At 36.2% G+C, this 24,186-nt stretch overlaps 1 protein-coding gene across 3 annotated transcripts in view; it reads right to left on the bottom strand.

Moving 5' to 3' along the window:
- Positions 1-17,345: 17,345 nt before the first annotated feature.
- The window catches only part of GABRB3 (gamma-aminobutyric acid type A receptor beta3 subunit), a 247,011-nt gene continuing 240,170 nt past the window's right edge, over positions 17,346-24,186 (bottom strand). For all 3 annotated transcript variants that reach the window (XM_027856657.1, XM_027856656.1, XM_027856655.1), the window contains one exon: positions 17,346-17,687. In XM_027856657.1, coding sequence (XP_027712458.1) covers positions 17,346-17,687 — 342 coding nt within the window. The remainder of the gene's footprint in view (positions 17,688-24,186) is intronic.

The raw sequence follows: 24,186 nt of genomic DNA, 5'->3' as shown, positions 1-24,186 counted from the left end.
TTTTGAGACCTGAGTTTCATTTTCTTATAAATTCCACCTGCTTGCTAATCTTGGGAATTGAGTGGCATACTGGTTCACATCCAGAAAAGTCTACCTGCTGACTCTCTCCCTTCCCAAATCTCAAAACTTACTTATCCCATCCCCAACTTGGAAAGCCTCTAATCTTTTCTCCAACTAAAAATCAGATCACCTAATCTCATATCCTGGTTTATACTTTAGTTGTTTTAATACATAAAAATTGGTCTCCTCCTATATTTGGGGTCCAGTGCCAAGCTGAGGAGGCTTGGTCCCGATTTGTTATGCAATTGGTATGCATTGCTTAATAAATCAATATGCTCAGAGGCATAAACCTTTGTTTCTTCAGTTATTTCTGATTTTACCCATCACAGGACCATTTGCCTACTAACACATTTATTGGTCCAATTGCTTCATATAACATAAATAATTACTTGGAAAACATGAAGTGAACACATGCTGTTTGTGGTAAAAGATTTTAAAAAAAGGTATATATTTTATGGACACTGAAATGACACTTGAAAAATTTATTTGGAAGAATATGTTTCAGAGATTAAGACTCTGAATAAAGAACAATTAAATACTTAACACAATTTTCAAACTGCCAGGCTGTTGTTTATGTATGACAAGGAAAAGTAGAAATGAATGTGATTGGACACCTTTGCCCAAAAGTCAAACAAAATAGAAGGGTATGTGGAGAAAATCATTCCTCATAAAATGTCTAGTGAAATATGGTAAAGTGGACAGAGACTAGACTAGTTAGGAAGACCCACATTTGAATTATGCCTTAAGTCACTTAACCTCTCCTTGTGCCTCTATTCGCTTCCATAAAGTCAACCTGACTCATGGGGTTGTTGTGAATCTCGGAGCAAAGATACACAGAGTGCTTTGTAAACTTTAGTGTATTATGTGATTTTATTTTCATTATATGTAAATAATTATAGAGTACATAATTCTTAGACCTGTATGAGTATATCTGCAAAGTAATTGTCAAATAGAGCCAAGTCTAGATTACTGCAGTAATGTAAAGGAACATTGGCACACACAAAGACATATGCACAAACACACACAAATGCAGTTCCTATCCTTATTAAAGATATGTGCAAGATGAATTGAAATGGATTCTATTTATCACCTCATAATTGTAAAACAGTAAAGTTTAAAAAACTTTCTCTCTCTCTCTCACACACACACACACACACACACACACACACATAAACTCTCTCTCACACTCATACAGACAAACTCATACACACACAGTCTTATTTGGAAGATAATCCTTCCCCAAATAATTTGTTATAGTTATAGGTAAAAACAAATTTCCCGTATTAAGGGAATTAATAATACTTCAAACCAATGAATGGATCATTTCAAAGAAATGTAGGACCAAAGTGCTTTTCTCATGCTCCATACTTGGAAAGGTCTAAATTTTCAAGTAGACTCATTCAGAGAAATCTGCTGCCCCCATTTCTGGAAATAGCAGTTTGTAACTTGCTAGGGGTAGCTAGGTGGTGAAGTGGATATAGTACCAGGTTTGGAATTAGGAAAACTCATTATCTTCGTGAGTTAAAATCCAGTCTCAGATGCTTACTAGCTGTGTGATACCAGGCAAGTCACTTAACCCTGTTTGCCTCAGTTTCCTCATCTATAAAATGAGCTGGAGAAGGAAGTGGCAAACTACTCCAGTATTTTTGCTAAGAAAACCCCAAATGGAGTAATTGAAGAGTCAGACACAACTGAAAACAACTCCTTTCATTATGCCTTACATCATATCTTCCATAAGGATAGGAACTGAATCTATAATTTCATTGATGTAAAGGACATGCAGATTAGCAGTTTCCCTCTGCCAATGTAGATTGGCACCTTCTTTAGAAGTCTTAGAAAGTTGCCTAGAATGCCAAAGGCTTAGATAATTTGCCAGGTTTGCATTGCCTATATACTACAGAAGGCAGAACTTGAACCCAGGTTTCCTTGTTCTCTCCTCCCTGATGCCCCACATCGAAATAGCAACTATATGTGATTATAACTTTATTAGGCTGGGTTCTTTGCATCCCCAACTATCGGAGGCTAGACTATATCAAAAACAACCAAATGTTCCCTATAATATTATTGTATTTAGGTTTTTGTGTTATCATTCCTCCATACTTGAAGGAACCCTAAATTCATCATTCAGTCCACCAGCACACATTGAAATCCCTCTAAAGCATCATAAATATTTTTTATGAGTTGCTTTGGCCAAAGAGAAACTCATCCTTCTTGGAAGAGTTCTCTGGGAACTTAGCTAGCCTAGTCTTTGGTTCATAGATACTGTTATGTCACCTGGTTAGAGTTAAAACCCTTCTATGTTTGGGGAGGAGCCTTTGAGAACTCTGCCATCTGATGAGGAATTGGAGGACTATCATTCATAGTTCCTGGAATTAGAGCTGAAAGGGATTTCTGAAGCAATCTAGTCTAATCCCTTTATTTTACAGTTAAAGAAACTTAGGTCCAAGGAGTTAAATGACTTGCCCAAGGTCATACAGTTAGTAAGCATCATAGAATTTATTTAAACCCAGGTCTTTTGAGTCCAGAGCTAGTTCTATTTCAATTGTAATTTATTGGATCAATTTGCTAATTATTTGTTGAATAAATGAGCACGCGATCAATATAAATCAAAACTAGTCTTCTTCTGCCACTCGACTCATTCATAACTTACTTCATGCAGAGAGATCGTTATTTTGATTTTTAGACTTTCTCTAGGACTCAGTGCAGCCAAAAAACTACTAGGAGTGAGATCATGAGCAATATAAGTCACTTCACCTCTCCCAGATTCAGTTTCTTCAGCAAATTGGAGATAATATAAGCACCCACCTTCCAGGGTTGTTATAAAGCTCAGACAACATAATATATGTAAAGTGGTTTGTAATCGTTCAAGTCCTATATAAAAATAACTATTACTATTGTTATTCTCTTTAAATTTCTATCGCATGAGAGTAAATAAAAATTCTAATCAATTCAATATAGTACTTAATTCAGCAGTAATGTTGACAATGCTAACAACAGTATAAAAGCAAGATTTTCTGAATTTGAAATTCAGATACCCTGCCTGTGATAAATGAGAGTTGACTGCACAACTGTTAATTGATTGTCAGAAATGCATATTAGTCATACATGGTTAGCTACCATTATCATAATTTAAAGATGGGGAAATTAATAAAGGACCTTTTAAAAGTTAAATGTCTTACTAAATTTCTCCTTCCCAGTAAGTCAGTGGTAGAGTGACAAGAACATTCATCTTCCAAGATTCTTAAAACTAATTTAATGAGTTACAGGTCTGTTTTTCCCCAGTAATGCAATTCAATGCAATGGAATATAATACAACACAACACAGTATAATACAGTAAACATTATGTATCTACTATGTGAAGCACCGTGCTAAGTGGGAGTTACTGAGTTGGAAACATCAAGTTCAGATAAAATTCAATCTCCTCTCTCAAAAAGTTTATAATCTAATGTGCATTGGAGCAGAGAGATTTAATATATGCTGAAAGAGACAGAGGAAGAGAGAGAGACAGAGACAGAGTTTAGAGATACGTTTGAGTGATAGCCGTGAATGCTTCATATCATGAACAAAAGCACATAATTAGCCAATATTTGGAGGGGTCACTGGTGATTTTATGTCTTGGCAAAAAAACAAAACCAACATGTGATGCCTTTATAGAGAAACGAAATGAAGTTTGCCTCAAAGAAGAGACTGACAAAGTGCTTTGCTAGTAATTCATGCACTATGATGAAGTATTTGGCCCAATCATAACACCTAGCTCTTATCCAGACTTGGCACTATCTAGTTTTGCAGATAAGCTAGGATTTTAGTCATTCATCCTTGATATAAATATTTTCTTGTTCATTATATTAATGATGCATACATTTCTGTTTCATTTTTGATCCATTTTTTTATTGTTATTAGGTACTTTTTGGTATCGTATAGGCAACCAGAAAATTTCCACACCCTCCCTCTTTTATCTTATGAGTTTTTCCAAGGTCTAAAATGTCAAAATTCTTTATCAAATTTGGTACTAATTTTTTTAATATAGTTGATTTCTTTTCAAAATTCCAGTCTAAGTACATCTACTTCTTGAAAATTACAAGACACTGGCATCATTTTTGTCACCTGTTTCAGTATTAGGTAACACTTCTGGAGTTTGTAAAAATTCGATGTCTTCATGTTCTTCAACTTTCTCCTCTTCAGATTTAAGCAACTCCTCAAACTCATCTAATTTGCAATTAAGAAAGCAGTTATTTCTTTCAATTCTTCTTTATTGATCTACAATATGTTAGGTAGCTTAGAGGTAACAAAAAGACAAAAATAGACAAAAAGCAGTAGGAAATTTGTGCCTATACATGGTAAATTTCTGCTAGAAGCAAACAAAAGCATTCATATCTCAGATCCATTTCTTGTAACCTTTGGATCTGCCAGTTTTAGCAGTCAGTGCTATCTGCACCACTTGTTATTCAGTTGTGTCCAGCTCTTTATGACTCCATTTGAGTTTTTCTTGGCAAAGATACTAGACTGGTTTGCCGTTTCCTTCTCCAGTTCATTTTACAGGTGAGGAAACTGAGGCAAACATGGTTAAGTGACTGGTTACATAGCTAGTAAGTGTCTGAGGCTGGATTTGAACTCAGGTCCCTCTGACTCTGGGTCCTGTGCTCTATTCACTGAGCCATCTAGCTGCCCTCTATCTGTACCTAAGCATTTTTAATATGTTGGGTATTGGCATTTCTAATATTTTCTGATGCATATTGCTTTCTTGTGGTACCAGAACATGCATGAGCACCACTTGCTATCGTTAAAGCAGATCACCATCATAATTTCGAGTAGGGACGACAAGCTTATACTATCCCATTCCTTACTGTTAGTCAGAGAAGCAATAACCTCATACTGACCAGGTCCCTACTGAATCAGAGGTATTACCAGAGCCTAGTTGGCTGATATTTCGGGGATCTTTTTAGGCCTTCACAGCCAATTATAATAGTCACAGAACAGTCACATGCTCTGTTATGTATCTGCTATATATCGTTCTGGGCAGTATTCCCCTACTTGGCTGCTGCCTCTTGGATCCAGTCATAATATGAATAATGGCTTAGCCTTTGAGGTTACTGTTATAATTGATATTTTGTTATTCTTATCTTTATGTGTAATGGAGTTCAAAGAGAAAAAAGGTACTATAATGTGACTCTCTTACTATTAATCTTTATATTTAATGTTCAATGTCAATTTTTACTATTATTCTTATCAAGAACGTCATATTTTACTTGTCAAAAATATGACTCATTCTTCTTCCCAAACCCTGCCCTCTTTTGAATTTCCCTATTTCTGTTAAAAGTACTCCCCATCATTTCAGTCACAAAGGTTCAAAACCTTTGGGTCATTCTTAATTCCTTATTCTGCCTCACCATAAATATCCAACCAGTTGCCAAGTCTTATCTAACACCACAAGATTTTTTGAATTTGTTCTCTTCTCTCTATTAATGGGGGTCACTACCCCAATTCAAACCTTCATCATTTCTTTCCTAGACTATTGTAATGACTTCCCAAATGGTCTATCTAGCTCAAGTCTCTCCTCTCTCCAACCCATTCTCCAGATATTTGTCAGAGAGGTTTTCCTAAAGCTCATATAGGAACATGTTACTGTACTACTCAATAAATTCCAATAGTTCTGTATTACCTCTGGGGAAAAAATACAAACTCCACTCTTCAGAATTTAAAGTCCTGAACATCATAACTTTAGCCTACCTTAGCAGGCTTATTACATCCATTACTGCCCTTCACATACTGTACAATAATACCTAACATTTCTATACATTTTAAGAACCACAAAACGGTGTGCAGATGTTATCACATTTGATTCACAACAGCTCTGTGAGGTAGATGATATCATTATCCCCATTTATACTTGAGGAAACTGAGGCTGAGAAAGTTTAAGTGACTTTGTCATAAAGCTAGCAAGAGTCTGAGATGGAATTTGAATTCAGGTCTTCCTGATTCCAAGAGCAGAGTTCTACCTGTTATACCACTTTGCTACCTAATTTATAGTTCAGACAACTGGCCTTCTTACTGTTTCACATACATATGTCTTTCTGATTGGTCATGCTTTTACATGCTCCCCTCTGCCTTGAATGTATTTTTTTCAGTTCTGTCTCTTAGAATATTTAATTGTTGTTTAATCTCTGTTGAAAAGCCACTTTGAACCACTTCTTTATGAGACAAAGGTCTTTATCACTCCAGCCACCTCCCAACTACATCTATTAGGCCGCTGGGGATACAGTGGGTCAAGCACTAGACCTCTGGTCAGGAAGATCCCAGTTCAGATATGTTCTCATTTATTCTCTGACCTTGGACATGTTATTTAACCCCTGTTTGCCTTTGTTTCCTCAACTGTAAATTGAGTAAAATGAAAGCATTTATATGCCCAGGTTGTTGTGAGGATCAAATGAGATATTTGCAAAGCACTTCAGTGTTTGGCACACAGTAGGTACTTAATAAATGCTTGTTTCTTTTCTTCCCTGCATCTTTTTCTTATGAATTTATTCAGTATATATTTTGTTTATATGGCACCCAAGTTACAAAGCCCATTGGTATGGGACTCTCCTCATTGAGATTATGGTCTCCTTACTGATGGTGATCAATGTCCATTGATCAGTGAGGGGCAAGGCAGAATTAGTGAAAGCAAAAGAGAGAACTGTTCCACTCTCTTGGGTTTCATCAGTCTTGTCAAGCTCTCCAGTCTCCTCAGGCAGCCCCACTTTATGTTGCTGAAGAGAGAATAAGACTCTGGGAAGAATCTGACATAAGAGTAGCCAACAGTTTCTATCATGTCTCTCCCCAGTCTGCTATACCAGAGACTCCCCTTTTGGAGATATCTGAGATTCTCTCTCAGTTTAACTGAGTTACCTCATTCCCAATGAGAGAATTCCTTTACTCTGTATTGTCTGTTATATTTTATCCTGTACATTTGATGAGAAGGGGGTAAGACTTGGATAAAAAGCTTGGGATCCTTCTTCCTTCAGTAATAAATAGTGGTTAGAAGTTTAACTTGAAACTGAAAACCTCTAAACAAATACTATTTAAAGGAGCAGACATATCTAATTCTAGCCTTGTACGCCATCTCTTTAAGGAGAGCAGAGTGACCAAGCTTCTCACCCTAGTCTTTCTCTTCCTGGCAGGAAATTGTGTCCCTTGGAGGACAGTGGAGGAAAAGAGGCTAGAGATATCTGTTTTGACGCTCTTTGAGCCACACAACACTTCTATGCTACATGTGGAAAGGCAGTCTCACTACATATACTTGTATGTGAACAAGTCATCTCCAGCAGAATGTAAAATTCTTGAGGGTAAGGGGTGTTACATGTTTGGCTTCCTCATCCCTTAGCAAAGAAATCGACATAGACTAGGCCTTTAAAAAAAATTTGTTGATCAATTGATCAATTGATGCCAGACCCTGGGAACAACAGACCTGCAAGAAACAACTGTGCCAGGCCCTGTTATTTTCTCTTGTTGGGCTTCTGGACCTCCTGAGACATAGAAACACAGACTGACTACCTACTTCAAGAGCCAGGAGCACATGGAACCTTAAACCCTTTAATCACCAGAGCTTAGAGCAGTGCCTAGGGCTTAATAAATGTTTATTGATTGACCTGCCTGGACTGGTTCTTCCATGTTAGTCAATAAGTATTTATTAAGTCAGATATTGTGCTAAGATCTGGGAATAAAAATATGAAAAAAAAAAAGACAGTCCCTGTCCTCGAGGAGCTTACTGTCTAAAGGGGGAAGACAACACACAAAAAGAAGTCATAAAAATGGGAGGGGGGAATTGGAAGGGAAGGGGATGGGGGCAGGAGAGAAGGAAGGTACCCTGCTGCAAGGGCATAACAAAGGTATAGAGCCATTTTTTTTACAGGTATTTGGAAGGGTTTGGGGGAGAGCTCATGTAAGTCACTGCTTTTATCCTGCCATCTTCATAACAAAGGTTTAGAGGCGTGTAGCCGGGTGGTAAGCATATTGATCTTACTTTCCCTATTCCAGATATATTGGACCCCTAACTAACAAAGAACAGGTCCCCAATCTTCAACAATGTCATCAGCTCCCTTATTCTCAACTCACCTCAACCCTACTACCTCAACCTCTCATTGTAGATCTTCCCACTCTCTTTCACTGTGCCCCCTAGAACTCCTGCTCTCTAAACAAACTTCCTTTCAATTTAGACCTCTTCCTCTCATGCTTCTTCTATCTTCTGGCACTCACTTAGACATGGCTCACTGTTGATAACTCTGCATTCCTGACCAAAATTTATAATATTGCTTGCTCCCTTTCCCATAGCAACATCCTCTCTCCTACATTCTCTCTCACTCTCTCCCTCTCTCTGATCTCTCTCTCTCTCTGTTCTCTCTCTCTCCTTCTTCCTCCTTCCCTCCCCTTAGTTCCCAATGGTCCCTCCAGACTCCTCCTCAACTCCACTACACCCCACCCCACTCAGCAACCTCAACTCCTTTTAGATTGACACTATTCAAACTTATTACCCAATCCAGATCCTAGTAGTTGTGATATACCAACCTCCTGGATATTACCTCTCTCTTCTCAGTAATTTCATTGCCTGGTTCATAGTTTCCCCTTCCATACTAGCTCTTGGCCTGAGATGCTCTAACTTCTTAGGTCTTCGATTTATTTATGTCCTTGAACCCTGACATCTGATTATTTGACCATGATCTTTCATCATTCCATTTGTCCCTATGTCTTATTACTTCTAAAGCTATTCTTAATGCTCTAATAATATATAATAATAATGCTATATATCATATATATATAATATATAATAATAATGCTCTGATTTCTCTACCCCTTAGTATTTTCCCAGACTCTTGCCCCTGCTTCCTTTACTATCATTTTTCCCAGTTTTGCTTCCTGGGTGAACTAATTCAATTCTGCACTATTCTCCATTTCTCAATCCATTGTACCCTTGTTGTACTGCTATTCACACCTTGCTAAACAATCCTAGACTGCTCCCACTACCTACCTCCTTTGCTCTTACTCACTTGCTGGTGAACAGAGCTAGAGGAAGTCACAAAACAGTGCTTGAATGTATTGAATGGTTGGATAAATGAATCAATGAATGAAGAAAAGTCCTTCAAACACAGACCCTCCACTAATGAGATCAGTTCTTCATTGATGGTAGATATTTGAACCTGTGTATGTATCTCATCTTGCATCTATGTCAGATTATTTTGATGAGGTCTATCATAGAGGTAGGAATAGTGACTAGACCAGTTATTTCATTAATATAGGAAACTCCCAGATGAGGAGACTCACTCTACAGGGCAGATCAGCACCTTTTCTGTAATTTGTAGTCTTTTTAGGAGTTTCTCTGAGAAATTAAGTGATTTGCCCAGATCACGCAGCAAGTATGAAAACAGGAAATGAAGCCAAGTTTCCTTGAAATGGAGGCCAGCTCTCTAATCACTGTGCAATATCGCATCTCTAGTTGGAAATAAAGTGCTATGAAGTATCCTAGGCTTAAAAGTGCTTTCTTAAGTTACTAGATGTTGGGGAACACTTTTCAACTTCTGAAGCCAGGTACTTATTTGATGACTGTGGAAGCCAAGGATATATATGATGAGAAATTTAAATTGTCTGGGGTAAGGGTGTGGGAGGAATATATTATTCCCACTAGCTCATTTTCAGATTTTGGAATGTTGGAGGTACTTTAAGTTCTTTTGATCCAAATGAATTGTAATAAGGTTTTGGGCCCCTTCCAAATGATGGTAGTGAGACTTAAATGGTGCCTTAACCAGTTTCCACATATCTTGCAGTTTTAAAAATGATGACTTTAATAATGATGACTTCTACACATCAGAGTTGGTGCTGACTTAAGGGAGGAGAGTAATAATTCACAAATTTACCAAGTCACTATACGTCCACCAAGATGCCCCCTATTGCAAGGCCCATTCCTGGTTCTATCACTCCTTCATGGCAAATCATATATTATAGGAATAGTGATTTTTGTTCATATTCTCATCTAGATTCATGAATGGATGTTTCTGGTTCATGTGCTGAAACAATTGTGTGTGTGTGTGTGTGTGTGTGTGTGTGTTTACAAATGTAACTTATATTGATAAATATAAGTTTACTTATATTTATGGAGTAAATCAAAACAATATTGAAGTATGCTTTCCAAAACACCCCAAACCAAAAATTTCCAGTAAACCATGGAAGCATTACACAGGTCAAAGGGCATCAACTGGTACTCAGATTGTCCCCAGCTGCTTTCAAACAGCATCTCTACTAATCCTCCTCAGATATATGAGTAATGTTAGAGGCCTCCTGTAATTCACAAGGATATATTGTAGGATTTATAGGTAGCAGAGTTTTTAAAGATAATCTAATTCAAGTTTTTATTTTATAAATGAGGAAACTGAGCCTAACAAAGGCTATGGGACTTGAACAAAGTCACAAAATTAGAAAATAGCAGAGCTATGATTCAAACTCAGATCTTCTGGGCTTCCCACTATGTCATGCTGGTACAGTTTGATGAAAATACCTGGGCCAACAAGTTAGGGGTCAGTGGTAGATGTCATACACTGTGGGTTTGATAGTCATGGTATAGTCTCAGTCTCCATTCTTTTCCTCCACAAATAACACAGGGTCTCTAGGAGAAGTGGGGGAATAAATGAACAATATTAATTCACATTTGTGTAGTGTCTGAAGGTATGCAAAGCACTTCATTTACAACTCTGTGAGGCAGGTAGTATAAAGATGAGGAAATTAAGGCACTGAAAGGTCAAATGATTTTTCCAGTGATCAAATAGCTATTAAGTGCCTAGCAGATCTGAACCCATATCATACAATTCTAAGACTCCAAATCCGATAATCACTATGCCACAGATAACGGCCATGCTACCTCTGCCCATGGATTCCTAAGATGTCTTTATTGGCTCTGGTTAGTGTTTCAAAGTAGTTCAAGGTAATCACAACAATGAAAATAAAATTTAATCAGAACTCTATGGTCTATATAAAGTCCTGATGGCAACAAACATGTCCTTGAACTGCTGATATTGGACTAGTCATATTATGTCTGATTCTGGGGAGATAGCCCATTGCCTTCCATTTCTTATATTTCTGATGGTTATATGCAAAATGGTCAGGAACATTGATCCCTGAGTCTATCTCAAAGCAGGTACCTACTCCCCAGGCCAACTAGAAATAGTCAATTGATTTGTGCCTGAATGGTATTCCAAAGCTTCTACCACAGTTACCCACATCATTCTTCCTTGAAATATTTTGAAGTATTTAAAAAAAAAAACAGAACTTGATATGTACTACCATGATTCTTTTTTCTAAACTTCAAAATCATGAGTTCTTAAGAAGTTTTAAAACTTTCAAGAAAAACAGAAAGTTCTCCCTCTTACTTCTTCCAACTTTTCTGACTTTGATACTTACCAACTTAGATAAAGGTAGATGAAAAAATTCTACAATTCAATTGGTATATGATATTACAGAATAATGGGACAGGGAAGAGAATTTTTCACCTTCTTAGTCCTGGACAGAACTTAACAGAAGAACTATGTACATTTTAGGTCTCCATGTAAAATCTACATATACATAACCCAAATAACTAAAAATCTGAGCTGTGAAGAAAAATTTAGAAATTTCTATTATTTAGTTTACGAAAGAGGAATTTGAAGTATTAGTTCCTTAAAGTCCTTGAGAACCTAAATATTCTTTAAAAAAATCTCTTTCTATCTTTTAACTATCTAATCTTTATCTATATTTCACCTATCTCTATCGATCTGTGTCTATATGGCATCTGTCTCAATATATCTGGGACAGTAACCACTGCGGAAATCTACTCTTTTAAAGCTGATATAAACTGGTGTGAGGTTAGATTAGGGTTGAGTTATATGATAATTAATGTCAGTCCTTCTCATATTTCTTAGAACAAGGTATAGGGATATGGATAGGTTTGTAATTTTAAGATGATAAGTTTGTATTTTATTCAATACATGTTATATTCACCTATTATTTTTTACCACTGAGGTAAGGGGAAAAAAAGAGCAAATGTGTTTATTGCAGCCTTGCAGATTTACATTGGGAGTCTTCAGGAATCTGACAGTCATTAAAATTCAGAACGGGCTTTTAAGCAGGGGTATGTTGGAGCCAACTCCAACCCACTAAGCTGATTGTTACATTTTCAATGTGAGTATTTACACCTCTGAAGTCTGAATTGGAAAGCGCTACAAATCAAGGCTTGATATATTGTTTTATTGATTCTCTAGATTTAAGAAAGTGATGGTGACAATTTTAATAATGTAAATTAAACTTAATTGTGCACTATTTTTGTTTTTTTTTTTCTGGAGAGTTGGTTAACTATTCACCAGCTTACCTCTGGTCTTTTGGTAGTTTTGTCCATTGCCATTCTTATAAACCTTTTTAAAAAGGGATAATCATTTTTGCTAAAACTTGTTTCAAGACAGAAAGAGGACTAGATGACCATTGTGCACATATTTCCCATGTAGTGAGAGATGAACAATACTTGCATGTGATTTGTTTTCTTACCCGGCCAAGTTTGCATATATTTCCTCTGGCTTTTAATAAATATGAAAGTGAAATAGAATAAAAATGACCAAATTAAAAAATAGTGACTCCCCCCCCCCCAATGAATCATTACAAGTCATCATTTAGTCCTTTTTTTTTAATAAATTAGTATTCATTCGTCAACATTGCTCATATTTTGTCTATCACTCAGTTTTGCTGTTTGTTTTTTTCATGTCAAATAATACAAAAGAATATATACATAAATGTGCTTAAGCAAAACTGGGCTTTAATTTATCTTTACAATGGGATGTCATTAACATAGGAGTTAGCTATCACAACACAGTTATCTATTTCTACTTCAGACTCTTCAGGCTGTAACTCAGGATAGTCCTGTAATTGCCTTGAATGCCCTCATGGACTTGTAAAGTGAAAATATGAAATGAGAATGAGAGCACACTTATGGGGCTAGTCCTGGGTGAGGCATGATATGCAAACTAGTCTCTGAGAAAAACCACTTGTCCAGGCAAGTTAATATGATTTTTTTAAAGGACATCATGTTGCCTTTTAAGTGCAGTAGAAGAGGTAATTATTCAGTGGGCATCCTAGTGTCCTGGGGATAGTGGTGGGATTGAAGAATCACTTCTAAAGGTATTACTTTCCAGTTTGATGAAATAACAAGAGTGAATTTTATAAAGGACACTAGGATAAGCAAATTTATGGCCCAATTTGCTTTCATTAAAAGTGTTACAAATCAGGTATCAGTATTATAAACCAGGTATCAGATTCAAATAATACTTATGGCACAGTTTATATTTTCAAGCCAAGATATTCAAAGTTGGGCATTTACTCAGCTTAAAACATCGTCACAAGGCCAGATTGCCCAGAAAAACCAAATAGGAATAGCTGCAGGATGCCCAAAATGGTGCATCTAGAGCTGCAGCATGCTCATTCCTATCAAAATGGCCACCTCTGTAGTGTTCTAGGTGAAAACATTTATAAGCAAAGTTTGACGAAGTAGGGTCTAATGAAGGTCATCACACAGAGGTGATCCAGAATAAGAATAAGGTAATGGCCTAAAAGTAAAGGGTATTGTAGGTGTGACTTTTCTAACGTAACTGACTGGAACTTCAGGACTTCCTCCCAACTTTATTTGGGATTTCCTAACTTCACTTTAGGCTCTGGGATGTTAGTGAAGAGATTTACATAAGTGATGCATGATCCAGTCAATGAAACCCCATTAAGATGCTGGTTAGGGGCAACAACACCTATTTAAGAGGCTAACCATGCTATGGAACATGGATGGAGGATTTATGGAATGACATGGGTGAGAATCACATAGGCTAAGAAGTCATAGATAGTTTATGGTCTGCACCATCGAATGAAATACCCACACCCACTGAAGTAATGTAGTACAACTGGGTGACTATGAATTCACTCAAGAGTAGATGAGTCTGGGTAATTAGAAGACACAACTTCACAAGAACTCTACTGCATATTTTGAGGACCTGTGAACATTTTTGAAAAGACATATATATTAGCCTACCTAGCAATCTGATTATTATTTTTTAAAATTCTTTTCAAATTCTCAGAAAAGTAATCATACAAGTCCCTTCACCAACCTTTTCTTTACAACCCTTGATGAGGCCTTACAATAATCAAATTTTAACTCTAGAGTTCTGGCTTTGGGCCTCATCTATACAGCTCCTTCAATGACTACAACAGCTGCTGTGGGTTCATGAGAGGCCATGTTGGCCTGGAGACCTAAAGAAAAAGAGTTGGGAAACAAATTCAACTGGTCTGGGTCATGATGGTAAAAAAAAATGCTCATACCCAAATTTTCCACTGCTTTAAAAACAAGTTTAGGCAGACTCTACAATTCTTTTTATCGGAAGAAAAACATTGTTTGCCCCTGAAATGGGTAAAGCAAACACATGCCCATGGATCTGAAAAAGGTTTTTATCCAATATAAGTATGTATGCATGTATGCATGTATATATATATAGTTACAAATACAATATGTAGTATAGCCATTATATTTACTTTGTTGCAATGTCTATAAAGTTGTGAATCCCAATCTCATTGCCAAATGCATATAAAAAGCTCAAAAGCTATTATTACCTACCATGCAAATTTATACCAAGGAAAACTTGTAAAGTGGATTGCAGGAGCTCTTTTGAGGTCTAAAGGTTCTCTGCCATTGCTGTTCATGAACTTGAAGTTCACATATGTATATAATTTTAACTTCTCCCCATGCTCTCTTCCCCCTCCTCCCATCCTCAGGAAAGAGTTAATGGCACAGTTCTGAACAGTATGCATTGTGCATTTAAAGATTCCAAATGTCCACAATGAACTGCTTTCTTCACATCCTTTTGCATTTCGAGTCCCTCGTGTGTGTGGAGCTCCAACCTTGAATAACTGGACACAGAAAAATAGTAGAAGTGTTGAAAAAGATATGATCTTCAGCAACATCTCCTTTCTTTAAAATGTTTACAATGAATAAGGCCACTCACAAGATTTTCCTAATCTGTTCATGTGTTATAAATTCATATTGTTATCCTGAGAGTGCCAAAGAAAAACCCTAATAAGCACATATCTGTAATAACCTGTGTAACCTTCATATAAATTAAAATTAGAGAAAATCTGATTGATGTTGTTTTTTTTTTTTTTTGAGGGAGGGAGAAGGAAGAAGAGTAGAGAAAGCTGGGGATGAAGGAGAGGGAGGGGGAAGAAAAAAAATTAGGAATTGCTTCCAGCATTACACTTTTAGATTAGACAATTTAATCCCAGAGTGAATCTAGCAGCTGTTATCTACTCCTTCAAATCAAAGGTTGTAATGACCACTGAAGGGAACTCCCACAGAAGTAATACTGGGCAACTTGTACATCCTTGTAACATCCCCAGGTGGTATAGGTCCTATCAATATTGAAATGAAATCCAGGGGTCAGAGAGTTGGACAATAATCTGGCTGACTGTTCCTGTGTGTTGGACAGAACAGAGGCAGCTAGGGCATATGCAACATTTTGAGACAACAGCAGCCAGAAAATCTATGGATAGGTTTCATCTCAAAAGGAAATTTAGCAGTTCTTTCCTGCACATTTTGCTTATTTTTTCTTCTCCAAATGCTTAATTACACTTTGACACCTATTTATAGGACCATAGTCATGTCCATTTATGGATGTCTGTGATAGAAATATTGTTTACAAAAAATATATCATCTTTTTTTTTCTTTAGAAAGATCTAGTTGTCTAAATAGCAAGTTAAGGTCGCATCTATGAAACCAGTGCACCTTGACTTGTATCTACTAGCTTTAAAAAGTCGATAAGATGAGGAGATGGATTCAGAAAGAAACTAAAAAAAATGAACGTGCTGTTTTGTCAGATCGATAATGTTTGCCTAAAAAAAAATGGCTTCATGTATTTGATGATGAAATGCCATGCATTAGTTTACTGATTGCTGATTGCAGCACCCCAGTTGTACCAGGAGTGTTTGGATGCGCTCCTTATGGCATATGTTGGACATGGAAATAAAGGCCATGAGTATATGTCTTGATTTTTGTGTTTCAACAGTAGAAGCATTTTAGCTTAAGTCTTAATTTCAGATAATAAAAAAGTAGTCACATCACGTGAAGAAAAGATATGACATAGCATGCTGCCACAGTAGCAAGCATAAGAAAGAAAGTCTTCATAAAATATACATATGTATGCATGTTATGCAAATATATTTTATAGTAACACACAATGTTTTAAGAATGTTGGATAATGTGAACACAAATTAAAAAAAAGTCTAGATGATTTCATGTTAGAGTAACAAATAACCTGAGACTTCTATACTTTGTTAGATATCAGTCTTAGAAATCTATAAGAGATGCAGAACACATATTCAGTCATTAAAATGTCAACTAAAATGATGTCAAAATGTGCTAAAATTTTCCCCTTAGTACAGCTAAGCTGGAATCAGTCCAAATGTACCAAAGCAAAAAAACAAAACAAAACAAAAACCAACCCAAAACTGTGTATTACAATACTTACAAATGAGATTCCTTTCACCACGGATGGATTTTTCAAAAGATGAGTGTTTGAACATATTAATATGAGCATCTTAAACAACAGGACAGCTTTCTTTCTGTGACTATTTAATCCAAGTCAATGATCACTGAAAAATGACACGCATGGAAGATGAAAAGAAACCTTATAAACAAAATGAGCAAAGAAAACTTAGCTCAGTGAAACAAAGCATATGAAATGAAAGAGAAGTGACTCATTTTAAACTAGCAGTACCACTGGATGGGTTTTTTAAGAGTACATTAGCTTTAAGTAATCAAGGTTTCGAAACCTGTACTGAAAATGTCTAATTTATGATAACTTAAGACATATTTAGGGGTGATATTATATAACACTCCCTCATTCTTAAGGTGAAATATTTAGATGATATCTGTCCCTTTCAATTAAAAAAAATGCACCCACTTCCTTTGATATGCATTCTGTGTTAAATTGTCCATAGCTGCTGAATGTATACATGTATGTGCATTTGTATTACATACACATGGTTACATAGACCTGTGTATATAAACACATGCACATACATTCTCATATACATGTGTATTTATATATATGTTGAGAAAGTTCACATATATATGTATACAATTGCGTATGTATATATGTGTGTGTGTGTGTGTGTGTGTGTATTTATCTATAGGTATAAAAATGACAGGCAGAGTAATGTTTCACTCAGTGTTAAATGAAGTCTGTGAAAAACCAAGTATAGTCACTCAGTTAACATAGTACAGCCAGTAAATCAGGTTGAAAAGAGAAAAAGTAAATGGAAACACGATCCTTGACCATCTGTCTATGGCATTCACATCCGTTAAGTCGGGGATTTTTATTTTGAGCTGTGAAGACCTCCTCCGTAAATGGGTCTTCTTGTGCGGGATGTTTCTGTCCCCCATGTGTCGCCCATGCCCTTCTCGAGGCATGCTTTGTTTCCTGTACTGGATTCCTGAGTTGTCAAAGGATATTGCTGAATTCCTGGAATCTCCAACACCTCCTGTGACCTCATTCACTTCGTTGTGAATTTCAAGTGATGTTAACAGAATGTTTCCATGGGCGTCCACCTAATAGGAAGAGATATCACATCATTGGACAACTCAAGTGCCAATAAAATTGTTTTTCATATTTCAAATACAAGGCAGGCTATTAATTTGTTTGATTCTGAGTACATCGTGGGAAATTACTATCTGTCATATCCAATGCTGCATTTTATTGGGAAATGTCATTTCTGTAATTTTAACTGTGGTTTAGACATCTATCTGTCTTGATTTAAAAAAAAAATCTTATGTATGAAAACAAATAAAATAAGAGGACTTATTCAAATTGAAATTCTACAATAATAATGCAACACACTTATAAAATTGAAGACCAAATTTCTCATTTTTGTCAATTTTCTTTGAAAGCTATTCTTAAATACTTATCTATTTCTTCTTGATAGGTAACTTCTCACCCCTATGCTCTTTTGTTCTGTACTGGAATAGCAGTTTCTTCCTTTTTCCAAGAGAAAAGTGTCTTAGCATAGCTTAGATGCTTCTCTTACAGGTAAATGGATGAGACTCTAACCTATGTATTGGCAGTACGCTTCTAAATGGACTTGGGGCATGGACTGAAAAAAATCTACTTGGAATACCGAGATCATTTTTAGCTACAGAATCCATAGGTAATGGATGTTTCCAGGTGTGGCTGATGCTTGGACCATCTTCCAGATGAATATACTCAAAGTAATGATTCAAGTGCCACTCATCAAATCAGTGATAACCTAGATACAGCCTTTTAAACTCAACATGCCTCTTAGAATGTGTTTAGTTCACTTTGTGTTGGTAGACTCTCAAACACCTTGACATTCCTTCATTGTGACACCACTCCAGCTACCCAGAATGTCACTAATATGTATGTTTTGAAACTCATTCATTTGTTCTGGGCCTAAATTTATTGACATATTTCCTGGAGAAATTTTAACCAGGTCACTTGGTTGTCTAGAAATATTAATCCCTGAGAGGCCATTGTCAAAGCCCCTTAGAAACTTCATAGTTAATAGCCTGCCTCTGCTGAGCAGGGAAGATAGGGTGTATGTAGTGGTCCAGATAATCCAATTCCTCAGTCCATCTCTTCACTGGGGGTCACAAAATGGTTTTTTAGAAGGGAAAGTGTTAAGGAATAGGTTCTTACCATTGTGGGTAGATTACACAGTTTTCTCAGTTCCTGAAGATTCAGGTTGGAAAGCCATATGGTATAGGAATAAGAACAATAGCTCTATAGTTAGAAAACTTGGTTTCAGATCCCACTTCTGGTACCAACTCTTTGTATGACCTTGGGCAAGTCACTTAATTTCCAAGAGTCTCAACATCCTTCATTTTTCAAATGATGGAGTTGGAACAAATGGTTTCTGAAGTCCCTTCCAGTTTGGGATCTATGATCCTTTGATTCCTCCATGCCCTGTTATGTGTTTATGTGGTGGGAAAACACTTAGATAGTATTCTCCTACCTTTTATAGCAATCAGGCAAATAGTGCCTTCAAAGTGACTTCTTACTCATTAACTGATTTGTGTCTTGCATAATAATTAAAGTTCTTATCTTCATGGTGTAGGTAGAAGTTTTAAAGGTCATCCAGTGCCAAATACTCTCCACTATCCTACATTAAGAATGAATCTTATCTATAGTATCTCAGAAATCAAACCACCCCATGAAGCCTTCCTATGACAGGGAATGAATTACATCATGTTAGATCATTTCATTTCTAGGGTGTTTCAATTATTAAAAAGTCAGCACGATATAGTGAATAGAGTGCTGGCCGTGGAGGTGGAAAGACCTGGATTCAAGTACTGCCTCTGATCCATAATGGCTGTGTGATCCCAAGGTAAGACTAAACTACAGAGAAGGTGTCAACTTTCATTGATTGAAAGAGTCTATACAATCAATGAAATCTCAGCTCTAGTCCTTATCCCTATTCTTATTTAATCATCTGGGGGTTTTATTCTTATTTTTAGGAAAAAAATATCTACCTTCCTATAACATACAACCATTTGGTCCAGTTTTACTCTCAAGAAAAAAAAAAACAAGTATAATCTATTTTGAATAGGGCACTTTGGTGGCTAGTGGATAAAGTACTGGGCTTGAAGTCAGGAAAACTCATCTTCATGAGTTCAGATATGGCTTCAGACACTTACTAACTGTGTGACCCTGGGCAAGTCACTTAACCCTTTTCACCTCAGTTTTCTCATCTTTAAAATGAGTTGGAGAAGGAAATGGCAAATCACTCCAGTATTTTTGCCAAGAAAACCCCAAATGGGGTCACAGAGAGTTAGAAATGACTGAAAATTGGCTGAACAAAAACAATTTATTTTGAATGTTAAACCTTTAAACTAACCACCCCTTAGCACACCCAGACTTTCATCGTCCAAGGTAAACCTTAACAGTTCATTCAATATATTTTCCTATTTTAGTTCCTTGCCAAAATGGTATCCAAATATACCAAAATGATATTGTTTCTCTAGACTCATTCTACTACGTGAATGTAACTTCTAAGTTATGACACTCAGAATTGAAATATATGCAGTTTGATGTGCAATTATCTTTTTTTCTATTCTCCTATGTTGTGGAAATGCTTGTTTTATTTCTTAAATTCACAATAAAATAAATACAATTAAAAAAAGAAAAATAATCCTCCTCATCAGAGGTGTGCTGGAGCCAGTTTTAATTGGCTTGTAAGAGTAGACTATTAAATTTTCAGTGTGAGCATTTATACTTCAGAAATTGATAATTTCTACAAGTTAGGGTTTTTTTTTGCTTGATTTTCTAAACTTAAGAAAGTATTAATAATGCAGATTATACTTAAAAGTATATGTGCATACATTCCCAGTCTGGTTTTAAAATATTTTGTACACATCTCTGTATTGCTCTATACGCATTGCTTGAGCTCAGCAGGAGTGCAGTTGAGTGCTAAGGGAATGAAGTTATCACCAGACTGGAGGCTAATGATAATAATAATAATAACAGTAACAATAACTGGATTTATATAGTACTTTAAGATTTTCAAACATTCATTATTTCAATGGAACTTCACAACACCCCTACTCATAATACTTGCTCAGTTCTTTCAATATCTTAGGACTACCATGTTCCTACTACTCCAACTATTCACTTATGGTCTCTCATTTTTGGTCCAAGGCTTTCTCATGTTTTGCTTTATTTTTTTTTATTCTCATATGTTTGTAATAATATTTTTATTAAACTTATCACATGCAAGTTATTATTGGTAAATTTGCTGTAGCACATTTACCCTCATTATAAGTCCTAATGCACTTTGAATTATATGGATCTTAATTCTTTTGAGCTCATTCATAGAGTTCTGTGATTTGTAGTTACATAGCACTACTTGTTAACTTTTAGTGTTGAAGTGGCTCCCTGTCACCTCCAAGATTAAATATAAAATAGTCTGTTTGGAATTCAAAGCCCTTTATTACCTTTCTTTCCCCCCACCTTTCCCTATTATTATTATACCTCTCCCTATACTCTTTGATTCAAAGACATGGGCCTCCTTAATGTTCCCTTAATAAGATACTTCATCTCTTGGTTCTAGGCATTTTCTCTGGCTGTTCCCTATGCCTGGAATGCTTTCTTTCTCTACTCATCTCTATCTCCTAACTTTCCTGGTTTCCTTCAAGTCCTAAGTAAAATCTCACTTTCTATAGGAAGCCTTTCTCAATCCCTCTTAATTCTAGTGCCTTTCCTCCATTAATTATTTTCTATCTGTGCCATACGTAGCTTGTTTATACATATTTTTTTTTACTTATTGTCTCCCCCATTATGTTTTGAACTCCTTTAGTGCAGGGATTATCTTTGCCTTTTTTTGTATCACCAGTGTTTAGTATAGTATCTTACAGTTAGTAGGCACATAATAAATGCTTATTGACTGACTCACTTATTGACTGACTGTCATGTGGTCTGAGTTTATTGAAAACATACTTTATTTTGTCTAATTAAACCCAATTCTATCACCTCCTTCTACTTGAACTACTTCACTTTCCATCTACAATGCCAATTTGTAATGAAAGGGCATTACAAAGGTACATAAATCCAACTGCATATTAAAGTCAATATGAATTTTCTATCCACTTTGTTCTGATATGTGGATGGTTAGACTCATCTCTTCTGTTCTGCTATGTATTCTATAAAGAGATTTTATAGTTTTACAGGGCTTTATGTAATTGATATGCTATGCCAACAAGAACATTTGGATACAATGTGCTCTCTCAATACAAGCATTTGTAAGGCCTTACCTTCATTAGAGACTTAAAAAAAAAACTCTTTAGGGGATATATTTCATGACAAAAGCACAAAATATCTCTGTCTCTTGTGCCCCCTATTGAATTTCATAGTGATAGCCGTAGTTTGAGAGGTAAGGTGGAAAGAGAGAGGAGGGGAGGGGGGCAAATGTGGAAAAGAATGGTGTTTAGATAGAGTTCTTGGATATCCACAAACATAAATCAAGCAGCCAGTACTTTCAGTATATTCTGGCATGTACATATCACAGTTATGTACTAGTAATTAGTTATATACTAATCATCTATAAAGATTGCATTAATTTTTTTGGCTATCATATCATGCTATTAAAACATACTGAGGCAGAAGTCCGCTAAAAAAAAGTTTTTTTTAATGAAACTACTAAAAATAAAAGACCTATTGATGCCTTTGCTTTTTTTTTAGACAACATAATCATAACCCAATAAACCACGCCACCATCCTGAACCTTCCCTTGTAACAAAGAAAACGAATTAAGCAAAACCAATTAATACGGTGATTATATCTTTCAATATATGCTGTCTTTGGCATCTACAGCATCCATCTACCCCTTTTACTGAGAGGAAGAAGTATCATTCATCCTCTAGCCTCTGGAACCAACTTTGGTCACTGCATTTAATCTGAATTTTGCTGCCTTTTAATCCTGTTTTCAATTAGATTATTGGTGTCATTGAGTGGGTTATTCTCTCAGGTTTGCTTTCTTTGCTCTATCTAATCATATAGGTCTTCCCATGTTTCTATGAATTCCTCATATTCATCTTTTCTTCCAGTATAATAATATTTCATTATTTTCATATGCCAATTTTTTCAGCCATTCCCTAATCAATTAATCAATCAACAAACATTTATTAAATGCTTTTATGTGCCAGGTTCTGTGCTAGGCAATATAATTATAAACACAAAGAAACAGAAAGAAACAATTTCTACTCTTAAAGAGTTTATATTCTATCCATCAGGGAAGACAATATGCACACATATGGATATAGAGAGAACAAATATATAATTACATACAAATAAATATAATATAGTTCAAAATGAGGTAATTAGGGAGGACACTAGGATTTGAGGAGATTGGGAAAGGTTTCATGAAGGAGGGAGTGCATTTTAGGCATGGGAGAAAGCCAGTATAAAGATAGACACAGGAGTTAAAGTGCCATGTGTGAAGAGGCTGGTTTGACTGAGCCATAAAGCGAAATAAGGGGGAAAAAATCTAGAAAGAGTCTTGTGCAGGAGAGAGAAATTTAATATTTTATCCTATAGGCAACAGGGAACCGCTGGAATTTATTGAGCAGGAGAGAAACATATTTAGATCTGCACTTCAGAAAAGTCACTTTGGTAGCTGAGGGGAGGATGGACAGGGTGGACAGGTAGCTCAATTAGGCTTAACCCTGGCAGCACTGTTTTAGGACTTCTCTGACTGGCTTCTCCATCATGCCCCAGGAAGCTCACTACTGAGTAATCTCATCATCCCATAACATCTCATCAGCCTTGGTACACTATCCTATCACTACCGTCTGCCACGCTGACTGGAGGGTGGGGCCATGAACTCCAAACCTCCAATTAAGGTGAGACCTCAGCTCAGACATCTCCTTATTTCTCACCTGGATGCATTAATGTACAATTTTTCTTACTGACCTGACCTGGGTACCCCCCCCCCCCCCCCCCGGCCGCACTCTTCTTCATTGGCTTATTTTCAGCCTACTTTCATGTTTTCTTCTCCCAGGCTAGTTTGTGAGCAACTTGAGGGAAGGGATTATCTTTATTCATATTTGTATCCTAGTGCTTAGCAAAGGACAGGCTCATAGTAGGCTCTTAATAAATGCCTATTGATTATTCACTGAGATAGTAAGGGCCTGAATTAAGGTGGTGGCTGCATGAGAGTAGAGAAAAGGGATAAGATAGGAGAGATACATAAAGGAATAGTAATTGGCAACTGATTAGATTATATAGTGTAAAGGAGAACAAGGAGATGGGAATAATGCTGTGGTTCAATATATACTAATTTATTTCCAGTCTTCTGTTGCTGAAAAGCATTACTATGAATATTTTGCTATATAGGCTTTTACTTTTGTATAAATTCATTTCAAGTCATATACATCCTACCCTACAGTGTTGTTATAAGGCCCAAATGAGATAATATTAAAAGTTCAAATTTATATAACAGTTAAAGATTTGTAAAATACTTTATTTATACTCATTTGAAAGTTTTTGAAGATTATAGAATTCTATCTAAACACCTGTTGTCATTCTTTCTGTAAATGC

This window comes from Vombatus ursinus, unplaced genomic scaffold (genome assembly GCF_900497805.2).
Source record: "Vombatus ursinus unplaced genomic scaffold, bare-nosed wombat genome assembly UNPS02011591.1, whole genome shotgun sequence".
In the NCBI taxonomy this organism is placed as follows: domain Eukaryota; kingdom Metazoa; phylum Chordata; class Mammalia; order Diprotodontia; family Vombatidae; genus Vombatus; species Vombatus ursinus.
The sequence above is the reverse complement of the archived record's forward strand: the minus strand, read 5'-3'. Positions and strand labels throughout refer to the sequence as shown.